The sequence below is a fragment of the Spermophilus citellus genome (genome assembly GCF_964194105.1).
Source record: "Spermophilus citellus genome assembly, chromosome: 3".
In the NCBI taxonomy this organism is placed as follows: domain Eukaryota; kingdom Metazoa; phylum Chordata; class Mammalia; order Rodentia; family Sciuridae; genus Spermophilus; species Spermophilus citellus.
Genome location: NC_138184.1, coordinates 53,429,846 through 53,442,979, shown reverse-complemented (window position 1 = coordinate 53,442,979; position 13,134 = coordinate 53,429,846). Strand labels below are relative to the sequence as shown.

General features: G+C 38.9%; 1 protein-coding gene across 8 annotated transcripts in view; it reads left to right on the top strand.

Moving 5' to 3' along the window:
* The window catches only part of FHIT (fragile histidine triad diadenosine triphosphatase), a 1,488,252-nt gene that overhangs the window by 1,185,845 nt on the left and 289,273 nt on the right, over positions 1-13,134 (top strand). For 7 of the 8 annotated variants that reach the window (XR_014020926.1, XM_081285106.1, XM_081285107.1 and 4 more), the window contains 2 exons: positions 5,987-6,132; positions 8,367-8,396. Coding sequence is in view for 7 of the 8 variants with exons in the window: in XM_081285106.1 (XP_081141232.1) it covers positions 5,987-6,132; positions 8,367-8,396 (176 nt within the window). In the remaining variant the exon portion in view is untranslated. Of the gene's footprint in view, positions 1-5,974; positions 6,133-8,366; positions 8,397-13,134 lie in introns of all 8 variants that reach the window. The other variant, XM_081285112.1, reaches the window with a different exon arrangement.

Below are 13,134 nucleotides of genomic sequence, written 5' to 3'. Positions count from 1 at the left end.
CTTAAATCTCATTTGCTCTTAAGAGGTCGTCTTTGTTTTTCCTCTGAAATAAGAATTTTTTTTTTCAATGGACAGAACTAAATTGTAACTACTACTCTTCTTTTCCTTTAAAAATGTATCTGCTAAATGGAAATCCTTACTTTAGAACATTGAAAGAGACCAGATCTCATCTTGGTTACCTCTTTATATATGAATACCAGATAAACATGTATGAACATATACGAAATTCAGTTTAGTTTGGTTCTTTGATGGTTATGTGCATTTCAGCTAAGAAATCTTAACAGAGGCATTAACCTTATGCAAATAGAACCTAATGTGTGTCTTGCTAGCCTGTGTATAATACAGGATTTACCCATTAACAAGGCTTAAGAGTCTCCAAATTAAATTATACTGCATCTGTGATATTATCTTAAAACAATTGGCATATAAACAGTGGCAGCAGAATTACAAGAACTGTCTGTTGTTCTTCAAAATTAATTTGCTTTTTCTGTGTTGTTTCTCTAGAAGCAAAATGTAGCAAATGATGCCCACCATCTTCAGGCAATACTGTTTTCTTCTAAAAGTTTATGCACATATATTGAGAAATACTTTTATTCTTAGGTAAATCTGTGAGTAGCACACTGCTTTGCTCTAATGCATTTGAAGATCATATGTTTTGTTTTTCCAACTAGAGATGACAGAAATTCTTGCATTTGTGTTGGAGAGAAATACTTGTGATTTATCTGTGTGATGTCAACACCACAGCATGTTTTCTGGTTGTTATGATTAATTCTGAAAAGCATCAGAAGTGCTCCACAGGGTCATTAAAATGGGCTGCCTGGCATGGGTCTTTTTCTTAGAAACTAAAAATTTCAAGGATAGTATAATGTTTTGGGTTCAGGATGCCATTTTAAGATAGCATCACAGTCTTCAGCTTGGGATAAGAGAATAGGCTCCCTCATATTTCCAATTTCCTTTCATTACCTCTTTCAAATGTGATCCCTCCAAACCAGGTGTTGGCACTATGAGGCCTATGAACTAACTAGCCTGCTTCCTCTTTCTGTGAATGAGGGTTTACTGGAATGTACCACGCTTATTAGGTTTTGTATTTGCTACTGTGGCTACTTAGGCATATAACCCATGAAACCCAAAAGATTTACCATCTTTTCCTTCACAGAAAAAGTTCTCCGACCTGCTGTAAGTCTTCCATGATCTGTTTGTAGTTTCAGCTACCTGCAGGGTAATCTGTTCCGCTCAGAGCTTCCCTGTGGCTACCCTTTGCTTTCTAGAGGCCGCAGGCCTCCACTGCATGGGGTGCTCCTCTCTGCTCTGCTGCACCCTTCTCTGCATACCTGTGTGCTACCCATTGTACAGAAACATCTCCTGGACTGAGAAGAAAGGAGCAACCTCTTAGTCTCTTTTATTACTTTCAGAGCCTAAAGGTGCCCACATACACCTGATGCCCAATGTTCATTAAATAAATAAGTTGAGCTGGGTCTGTCTGGTGGCATACACCTGTAATCTCAGAGGCTAGGGAGGCAGGAGGAGTTTAAAGCCAGCCTCAGCAACTTAGTGAGGTCCTGAGCAACTCAGCGAGATCCTGTTGCTAAATAAAAATATGAAAAAGGGCTGGGGGCTTGGCTCAGTGTTTATGTGCCCTGGGTTCAATCCCCAGTACCAAAAGTAAATGAATAAATAAGTAAATAAATACATAAAATAAGTAAGCTAACTACATTCCTTAGTCACAGTATAAGGCAACATTTACATAAATAGTTTATCTGAGACTCTGAACAGAAACACTTCTCAAAGTCACTTCTTTTTCATTATAAAAGCATCTTAAGAAAGAATTTTGCCTTTATATTTACACCTCCTTTAAGCTCATATGAGATTAGTTTACATTAAAAATAAATTTAGATCTCTCAGTTCATATCCAGCATTCGTTCTAACCAGTCACATGTTAAGGATAAACATCTTTGAATTAGAAAGAAAAATTTCAGATTATTCCAATTTTGTGTGTGATGGAAAATTCATATCTCAGTATTGTTGGGGTCTTAGTATTCAGAGGTGGCTGATAGGAGCACTTGGTTTATCATTTATTCACTCTTCCAGTAGTAAGTATTCCTACGTGTGTCTGGTGTTCTAGGCACTGATGAAAGAATTAAAAAGAAAAAAAAAAGACGAAGTGTGTCCTCTTGTGGAGATGGCTCATTTGACTATGTAATTGCCAACCCCAAACTAGCAGCATGGCTCTGGGAAGCGTTATCAGAGGATTGTATGAGCGAGTAACGGGGGAGTCATTTAAATTGTGATCATAGACTATTTCTCTGAGGAGTGTCATTGGAATTGGAATCTGAATAAAAAGGAATGGAATTCTGGACAGAGAAATCAGCGCCAACAAAGGATTCCAAACTAGGAAGGAACCTAGTGTGTTTGAGGAACAGAAAGAAGGCAGATATGGCAGGTGCAAAGTGTGCAAAGGAAAGCAGGATAATGGGGAGGTTTGGGAGGCAGGTGGGCAGCAGGCAGGAGGGGGCCTGAGGCAAGGTAAAGGCACAGGCTCTTTTCTGCTCTGGGTTTAAAGCGTCTGAGAGAAGATGGTTGATCCTTGCTTTTTGAGACTCCTCCTCATTGGGCCCCCGGGAGGGTGTTGGATACTGTGTCTGCTGCTGGCCAGCTCAGATGCTTGCATGAGCTCCAGAGCCTGACTCTGAGTGACTCTAGACCAATGTAACCCCTGTGGGCGAGTCCTGAGGAGCCTACCTATTGTGGTCACTTCCATGTTGAGTTGTCTACTTGCCCATTCTCTGGGCACCAACCAGACAAAGATGATGATCAATCAACAGTAACACATGTCAAATAAACACCCCTGAAGTTCTTTTTATTTCATGTAATTATCATTTGCACATAAAAGTGTGTATTATTTGCAAATAAGGTGACTCTTAACAAAGGGTTAGATTGTAAGGAATATATGTGTCAGGACAATGTTGTACAAAATTGTTGGTGCAGAGTATTCACCTAAATGAAAGTGCATTGAGGCTGTTGAATTTTTTTTTTTTTTTTTTGGTGACACAAAGGACTACTATTAATGGTCAATGAAAGTAATAAATGTGAATATGATATGACTCTGGGATGGGTAAACCAAGGACAAAGCATGTGGCAAATTCAGCTACTTTTACTTAATTCTTAAAATATCTTGAGCCACTAACTTTATATCAAGCCAGGTCTTCACATCAGGCAAGTAGAAATAAAAAAGTTTTTTTTTGTGTGTGTGTGTATGGCATTAAAGAAAAAAAAATTTGGTTATTTCTGATATTACTAAGTTGACATTAGAATCACCAGTTTTCACAGTAGCAATTGTTTTAAGTAAAATGTTGTCCCTTCCTCCACCTGGTTGCTGTGCAGGGACAGAGCCTAACCCAGCAATTATGGCTATTGTTGGAAGCTTGCCTGGTTGTCATCTGGCTGTGGTTTGGTGCAGTCAGGGACTAAGAGAGGGTGTGAAGGAAAGCAGGGAGGAGGAAGATGGCTTTGAGTCCCTTTTAACAAAGAAAAAGTAACTCAGAGAGGGAGTGGAGGCTAGCAATCTGCTAAAAGGAAATGAAAGGAAATTCTTCATTTCTAAACGGTTCATTGACCCATGATAATAAAGCAACCCTGCCAAAGAAGGATAATTATCTTTTTAAGAATCAGATGCCCTGTGGATGAAGGCCTCCCTTCTCTTCTCTTGAAAAATGAACTCAGATTTAACAAATGCCTCTTTTCCTAGTTTACTGTTGATGTGAATTTCCTGATTATGAGCTAAAGAATCAGTTTCCCCCTCCTTTCTCTCCCCACTACTCCCCCTTATGGAAATCTGGCCTGCCCAGCTGAGCTGAGTGCATTTCCCCTGGGTCCCAAGTTCTACCAATAGTGTGATGGGTTAAAGCGCTTGATATTCTGGTGAGACCAGCAATTGCAAGATTGTGGTTTTATGAGGCCCCGTTCCTGCTTAGCTCCAGGCAGCAGCATGCTTTCTTAAAACAACAGGGAAAAAGGGAAAAAAGAAAGGAACAGAAAACAAGTCCAGGAGTGTTTCTTTTCTCCTTCTGGTATCTGGAAATTAAACAAATATTAATATATATTGTATGTGTGTTCACACAGACAACCCCTCCTTACAATGGTTTGACTTAACAATTTTTCAGCTTACAGTAGTGTGTAAGCCAACCCACACAACCACCCTGTTTTTTTTTTCATTTAGCAAGTATTCTATAAGTGACATGAAATATTCAGTGTTCTCTTTTACAATAGACTTTGTGTTGAGTGATTTTGCCCTACTGTAGGCAAATATGCATTCTAAGTGCATTTAAGACAGGCTAGCCTCAACTATGGCATTCAATAGGTTAGGTATATGAACTTCATTTATTACAGGATATTTTCAGCTTTGGATATTTTTAGCTTACAATGGACTTATTGGGGCGTAACCCCATCATAAATTGAGCAACATCTGTACATATATACAGAGACACATACATATGTTTGCATATACATGTGTGGACGTATGTATGCCATGAATTCAAATAGAAAAAGGAACTGAAAGGTTATTGATGGTGTAACAGTTAATATTAGTTTGCTACTGAGAAATGATTAAACTTACATTCTTTTTGTTATAACTCAGATCAAAAATGTAAATATGTTGCCTTGTATGGCTTACAGAATGCATGAAGATGGTTTCTTTTGTATGAACAGACAACTTTTTTTTGATTTACCCTCAAATGTCTTTTTATAAAATGTTTTTATCTTAAGTAAAATAAAAATGTATCATAGTTATACATAATAGTGCATTATAGTTATATATAATAGTGGGGTTCAGTTTGACGTATTCATAAATACATACCAGTACTTCCTCTGACCCTCCTCACCTCCCTCCCCCAGCCTCTTCCTCTATTGTATTGGTCTTCCTTCTATGTATTTATTTATTTTTTAATTGGACATATATAATTGGAATGCATTTTGAAATAGTCATACATGCACATATCATAATCTGATCAACCTCACTCCCCACTTCTTCCCCTTTCCCTTCTGTCCTCCCTCCCCCCACTCTACTAATGGCCCTTCTATTTTCATGAGATCATAAATCCTATTTTATAAGAAAGTATTGATTTCATGTAATGTATTTAAAACTACACTGAAAGTGAGAAATGGTGGTTATATGGATACGCTTTCATACCATCATAAAGTCAAGAAATCCTAAGTCAAGTCATCGTAATAGCATTGTAACGTGGTTACTTTATAGTGATTAGGAGGCCCTGTGGACTTTTTTTTTAAATATAGAAGTGTTTCACTTTTTAAAAAATTTTGTTCTTTTTAAATATATATGACAGTCAAATGCCTTTTTAGACTCTGAATAATCATCAGTCTGATTAAATCATAAATGGCTTAATAATATGGGACATCTGTTAGTTGTAGATGAAGCTCACTGTACATTTTCAGAATGTCTACCCACCTTTCAAAATAAAATCGGTTCCCCTCAGAAGTTCATTATGTATTTCTGTTATTTCTCTAAAACAAAACTTAACATTAAAATTTTAATCACGATGTTCTACCTAGAGAAAGCTCCTGGATATTCCACTTATTTCTGCAACATAGTGCCTTTGGCTGCTGGAGAGGACAGAGGTTTAGAATAGGGGTCAGGAGATAATAGTCCAGAATAGATCTTGCCTCCTGGTATAATTATCTCAGCAAGCACCAGAATCACTCTGTACCCTAATGTGCCTTCTCTTAAAAGAAATTTCTTCTGTGCACCACAGCTTCTCCTTTGAAGTATAACTAATCATGTTTTTAAGCTATCTTTGCACTCTTTGGTGTGCAGTCGCTGGTAAATATTTGTTTCTTCATTCCTTAGTCTTTGAATGTTCTGGCCCTGGGTCAAGGGGGGATGCAATACTGTGGGTATAAGCTGCTCTATAAGCTGCTCCGTAAGAACACCACCCAAAGCAAGCCTGGTGTGCCTTAACAGACCTTGCTACAGATGTTCTCGTGTGCCCACTGCGGCCAGTGGAGCGCTTCCAAGATCTGCGTCCTGATGAAGTGGCCGATTTGTTTCAAGTGACCCAGAGAGTCGGGACAGTGGTGGAGAAGCATTTCCAGGGGACCTCTCTGACTTTTTCCATGCAGGTGAGTATACAGGTTGCTCAAAATTGACTTTTTTCTTCCTCTTTAAGTGCTAGTATTGGGCTTTCTACCTCCAACATGACATCCCACCAGGAAGACAGCTCTGGTTTTCTCCATTTACATAATAACACAAAATTATATTACTAATCCAGGGCAACTCTATAGTCCATTGGCCCCAAGATGGACTGTGGAATGTTATTGGGGGCAGTGCCTGTACCATTGTTTGCAAAGCAGATGGGAGTAATGGACAAAGGATGTAATGCACATTAAGATATTCCAGAGCTTATATTGGAACTGGTATTTTCTTGCCATGGTAAATGTTGTGAGCACTGCCTGACCTGAGCCCTGTTCTAGTTTCTAGGGAGCAGTGATAAGCAAGTTAGGTTGAACCTTGCCCTCATAGGGCTTGTCTTTTATATTTTCCTGCCTTCAATGCAAGCTCCACATCTGATTTAAAGATAACCAAAAGGTGTGATACTTCACCTCCCCAAACATTTTCAACCTTCTTTTAATGGCCCACCCACACCATACCCAAAGAGATCCCCAATCACAGGAGAGCTTTAGGCAGAAGTTGAATCAGTACTTCTCAGGTTTGAAGTAGGAAGTCCATAATGAGTTAACAGCTGGGAGGTGAGTGAATCAGTAGTAAGGTACCATGAGCCCCTTCAGATCAAATACGGAGAGGGCTGATGTATTAGTGCATACACAAAGTCCTTTGTGACTCTGAAATTTAATATTTTGGAACCTGCCCTCTAGAAGGCATCTGATTCTTCCAAAATGTGGAGACTCTGTCCTCAGACTTTTAGTTAAACTGCATGTTTACCTCCTTAGCTCTCTGCCATAGATTTTCACAGAGAACTATTAAAGCCTTTGACTAAAAATGTTCCTGTGCTTCTTAGGGGGAAAAAATGCTGTTTGATTGAACTGATAGTATCTAAAGTTCCCCCCAAATATTGTGCATATGTGTGTGTCTGTTGTATGATAAACCATTTAAGTCACCTTTGGGCAAGATACTTCAGCTCAAGGTGGGTTTATCAAGCTTATGTTGTAAACTTGGTTTCCAGAAAGACCAAGTAAAATGTGTGAAAACATCTGTAAGTGTTCAGTGAAATAACAGAGGAAAATTCATGATTATAGGAAATACCAGTGCTGCTTATTTAACATGGTTCAACAGAAAGTGAATTCTATAACAAATGATATATCCCTTATAGCATTTTCATACTGTAAGTGTTGTCAAACTTATTTTTTAACTATAATCCACAGTAGATATATATATTTATTTCATGATTACATATATTGTTCCCCATACATACAGCTATATAGACGCGAAAACAAAAGAGTTTCTCGAAACAGTGCTTATCATTCTGTGCATTCTAAAAGTCTCTGTCCTATCACTCTGTGCTCTCTTTATTCATATTGGTTGCAATGTATTAAATTGACTTAATGTCCCACTAATATGTTGTGACTCTGGGTTTGGAAAGCACTGATGGACACGGGTATGCTTCTGGTCACATCAGGGCAGGAATTCTCCCACCAATCGTCAGGTTCATAGAGGGAGACAGAATTAGCCAAACCATGGTTGTTCCATTTTGTATAGTCTCATTGTAGACAATGAGTTTCTTGTGCTGTGCTCTGGTGATCAGGTAGGTCTGCTGGTTTTCAATCAAGACAGTAGTTTTGTTGGACATCAGAAACTGGGAGAGAGAACCAGGATGGGGAAAAAGAATCCTGCTACAATGAACACTCTCATTTTCTTCCCCAAGGTCAGAATAGCCAGAAAGGACTCCTCCCCCACAAAACACCCCATATTCTTGCTTAATGGATTATGATTACAGCAGATTTCCTGAGGAGAGACTTAAAGTAATCAGGCATTAATTAAACCACATCTGATTTAAAGATAACCAAAAGGTGTGATACTTCACCTCCCCAAACATTTTCAACCTTCTTTTAATGCAATTAAAACCATTGCCAAGAGCAAAGAGCATGAAAAGTAGCAAGGGGGTTGGCTTACTGGATAATTTATGTCATTTTTATACATAACTTCTCACTCTCAGGCGGAAATGGAGAACTGTCTGGTCCCACACATTGGAATCAAATGGTCCCCATGAGAATGCTATAAATTAACACACAATGAAATTGGATCTAAATTATTAACGGGTGATATTTCTGAATAAGCATGAGATACCATCTATCTATTCTCACCTCTGCTGTTTTTTTTTTTCTTCCCCTTCTTCCAGGATGGCCCCGAAGCCGGACAGACTGTGAAGGTGAGTGCTTATTATGTGCATGCAAATTAATAAGGGGCAATTATGGGAACTAATAAAAAATCACAACGAGTCATTTGCAGCACATTGCTATTTCATTATGTTATCTTCGAGGTCAGAGAGACCCTCAGTGTTGGAGCCATAAATCCTGACATTATAAACTGTGCCAAACAGTATGTTTCCCATTAGTTTACAAGACATTTACCTTTTTGTAGTAAAATTATTACTGTGCAAAAGCTAAAACAGCAACTAAATCAAGGAGTCCAAAACCAAAAACTGAAGTCCATGGTTTCCTGGCAGGGATTGCATAAACACAGCACATCAGCTCCGCGTGGACTGCATGTGTTCCACCATAAGCCTGGGGCACCTTTGACGTGCTTTTAGTTCTTCGCACTCTCTGCCTTTTCTTCATGTTCTTGAGCAGAAGAACAAGGTTGCGGTGGCCCCAGGTGGTTTCCTTCCCTGCTGGCAGTGCTTACACTGTTCTCTGCACCCCCACACCTATTCCTTTCCTCCTTAGGTACTTAAATACCAAAGTTCAAACCAGTGGAGCTCAAAAATTGGTCTTTAAGTGTGCTAGAGAGGAAAGGAGGATTTATTAGGATAGTATCTGACTCCATAGTAAAAAGACTAAACTCCTGGCTGATTGTGAAGCTGAGTTTCAGCTACTTTCATACAAATGCAAATTTCTATAGAGTTAAGTCCTATGCCTAAGTCCTATATAGAAAAGGCTATTTTTGCTTTTTCTTGTTTTTGCTAAAAATAGAGGCAAATCAGACTACTATGCTAATGTTATGCTTTGTATAAGGTTTTATGACTCCAAGGCTGGCAGGGACTAGGCAGCATAATGTTTGGCACCAAACTACACCAAATGAACATGGTTCCGTTTTCATCTTAGTTTGTATATCACTTTAATGTTTAACATATATACTGTGGAAGTTTTAAAATAGAATGTCTGGGAAGTGCCTTTGAGGAGTTAATGTCTCAAAGGAACTGCCACCAAATGTGCCACCAAATTCTTAGTCACTCCTGCATTGCTTTATACACATGATGTTCTCATAGGGACAGAGGGGACATTCAGCTTGCATCAGTACTTCTGCCTCCCTCCATGACAGAATCCCAAATGTGCAGACCCTAAAATGGGATATAATACCAGTGGCTTCTTAGTGAAATCTATTCTTGAAATACAAAATACAAATGTTTAAACCTGGTTATCAGAGTTTCAAAAACTCAGTATTCAAATGTGTATTCCAGTCACACTGGATGAGATGCTTTATGCAATATCTGTCTGATGGAATTCCTTTAGCCACTGAAAGTGAGAGTGTAGGGGTATAGCTAATCGTGGAAGAATGCACAAATCATATTCAGTGGAATGCACAGATTGGTAATATACATATATTGAGCATAACTGAAATTTATATGAATAGATAGGTTATATGATCTCAACATTTTATTTCAGAATTCTGAAAGGGGTGTTAAAATATTTGCTATACAAACAGGTTCAAATAGAGACAGAAAGTATATTAGTGGCTTCCAGGGACTGAGGGAAAGAGTGAATTGGGGATGAGTCCAAATGGGTATAGGTCTCTTTTGGTGGTAATGAAAATGTTGTGGAATTAGTGGTGCTTGTACAACACTGAGTATAATAAACCCCACTGAATTGCAACCTTTAAAAGGGTGAATTTATGGTGTTTGGATGATGTCTTGATTAAAATAAAACACATTTGATAAAAATAAGCATTGTGTCTAACTAGGCTGAGAGCCATAGCTATAGACTCTCATGACTCCAATAGCAACAACTTTTTGATGTTCCAATTATCTGACCAAAATCTCCTCATGATTTTATTAGCTTTGATGGAAATGGTGATGGTTCATTCTTAACATACAGTACTTATCTATGAATTGCCAAATGTAGTTACTGTCACCATCATTGTTATTTAGCTTAAGTTGATTTAAAAAAAACCCCATAAGTGTTATTTTCTTTAAAATTAACAGATTATGTTGTTTGGAATATCTTAATTGTCTTGTCTCCAATGTGATTACATAATTTCCTTAGTATGAGTTAATGGGGACATTGCAAACCCTTTGTGGAATACAATGGTTAAAAGAAATGTGTGTGTGTGTCTCTCTTTTTCCTTCTCTCTTTCTCTCTCCCTCTCTCTCTCATGCACATGCTCAATATATGATGAAGCTTCCAAATTGTGCATTCAGGCCAAGTTCACTTATCTAAAGATGTCTCTGTTTTTCAGACCTCTCCCACCTGTGTGTAAATTAACTTTGGTGGTAGTTCAATAAGAGGTTGATTCTCGGTTCTTATTTTAAATCTACTAATTTGGGGTGTTGTGATTGGGACTGGGGAGTCTTCATTGTGGAGGAGCACACACTCCGTGATTTGTTTGAGAGTTCAGAAATTTACCAGCCTCACTATTTTATGGTTCTTCAATAGTAAGCGATGATAACTATATAACCGTGACCCACGGAAGCCAGTCTTGAAGTTGGCAGCCCCTCGGGGGAGCACAGCAGCATTCTTACCGTTCAGCTGTCCGATTCTGAAGACTACAGTTGGAGCATTTCATATTTTGAAATTCACACAGTTGCACATTTTGAAGCAGGGTTTGACAGGCTGCCACAGGAAGCACAGAGGCCGTTCTCTTCATCTTTGCCTCTGTGTGTGATTCTCTCGCCGTTCCGCCTGATGCCTGGGTTCTAAACCATTTTTGTCTCACGCTGGGTCGTAATAGCAATAAGCCCAGTAATGGTCTTTTCCCCCGAAGCAGCTGTTGTTTCTGTTAATGAAGGCGCACCACTGAGTTAGCCTCTTGAACATGATGCCACTTGAGGGGTTTTGTTTCAGAGGCTTTAGATTCTGCTTTGCAAAGAGCAAGGGTGGCGTGGCTTGCTCAGTAAGGCACTTGTAGCAGGAAAAGGGAAATTCGAAAGAAAAAAGCTACCTCTTACTTCACAATTGATTGTTAGCTCTCCTTTTTGGTTTTAACAGTAGTAGAACATGGCCGTCCACCAGGGGACCACAGTAGTGATTTGGAGGTCCTCAGGCTTGGGAAGCACTCTCTTTCTTCTCAGCCATTTGCCTCTCACATCAGCCTTCCCTGACCCCCTACCCAGAGTAGCCCTCCAAAACCTCCTGTTCCAATTATTTTATTTGAATTCTGTCTTTTACTTGTGCTTATGTTCCTTGATTTCTGCTGTGTTGTTTGTCCCCCCAAGAAGGCAAGTCTCCTCCAAGGACCTGGATTCTGTGCTTGTTTATGATGGGGTTCAGAACTTGCTACCCCAAATAGGACACTTCATATCTTGAGTATTTTAAGGAGAAGGAAATAGAGAAAACCAGACAAGCAGGAAGGTCACTTTCTGGCCTTGTCCCTCCTGGACTAGAATGGATTGTAAAAGAATGATCTGACCTACCTTCCTTAGAGGTAGGTCACATGACCCTCCTTTCAGAAGTTTCCTGCCTCATACATGAAGGATAAGAACCACAGCACACATACTCTGCTAAGTGCACCCCCCCCACTGTATTACCATAGGTCAGACCCTTTTTATCCTCCAATCATATGTCTTCCTGATTCCCTAATAATAGTTTCCCCCTGTTTCATTGGGTCTTCTTTTCTGAAACCTCCCACATCACCTAAAACGTTTATTAAATTAGTTTGGCTGGTCTCTTGTTAATCTATATTTTGTTACATGGATCTTAACCATGAGCCTAGTGATGGTGAAGGAAAAGATACTTCTTTCTCTCCCTTATGTTCTCCATGGCTCATTTGTTTGAGGAAGATAATAGGACTTTGCTTGACAGAAGCAATCTTTGCTCCTCTCTCTAATTTGTGTAACATGAAGTAGCAGATGACGTGTGTTTTCTAGTGTGCAGTTAGGGGTCTGGATTTTATCAAGTTTCTATCAAATATCTCCCATATTCCAGGTATCACTGACAAAGACCAAAATTTCCACTGAACAAGTTCTCACATCACAATCCAAAATGTAATTCCAACTAACCAAACCAGTAAGGCAACATTCATTCCTTTGAAAGGGATGCTATGTAATAAGTTTAACGTGAGCTATCTTTTAGGGCAATTACTATGCACCTCTCTGGGTGAGAGGATGTTCTAGGTATATTAAAGAGAGATTTATACTGGGAAGGTAATCTGGAATCTCATAAGAACTATTTATAGAACATGCTTGCTTGCCATCTTCTGTTTATGGTGCTTGAATGCTCTGCTTAGAGATTTAATTTTATAGTATCAATGCATTGGGAAGTGTCTCTTAATAATTGTTGAAATATTAGCAATTACTTTTCAGATTGCTCTAGAAGAACAAGAAAAGGAATTCTTTAAAAAAAGTGTGGTTATTTTTTTTTTTAAAGCTTCTATTCACTGAGGAGTTTTTATGGTCCTATACTAGATTTTCTACATAACATGGAGATTTAGCCATCTTTAGTATCATGAACATAGAGGATATTTTACCTCTTTGTGAAGTCAGATAATTAATACACTTGGATATTGGTCACTGAAGGAATATTAGCTCTGTGGCTTACTAGCTTTGAAACTTCAGGCCAGCCTTCTACCCTCCCTGAGCATCCATTTCCTCCTTTTTCAAGTGGAAAATGTCTACCTCTTATATTGAGTGACAATGAGGAGCAACTGACCAATATAGAACAGCATAGGTAGAGGAGATTGACTAGAACATGCACAGGCATGGAACCCATACCCAGACCACCCAGTTCTAATCC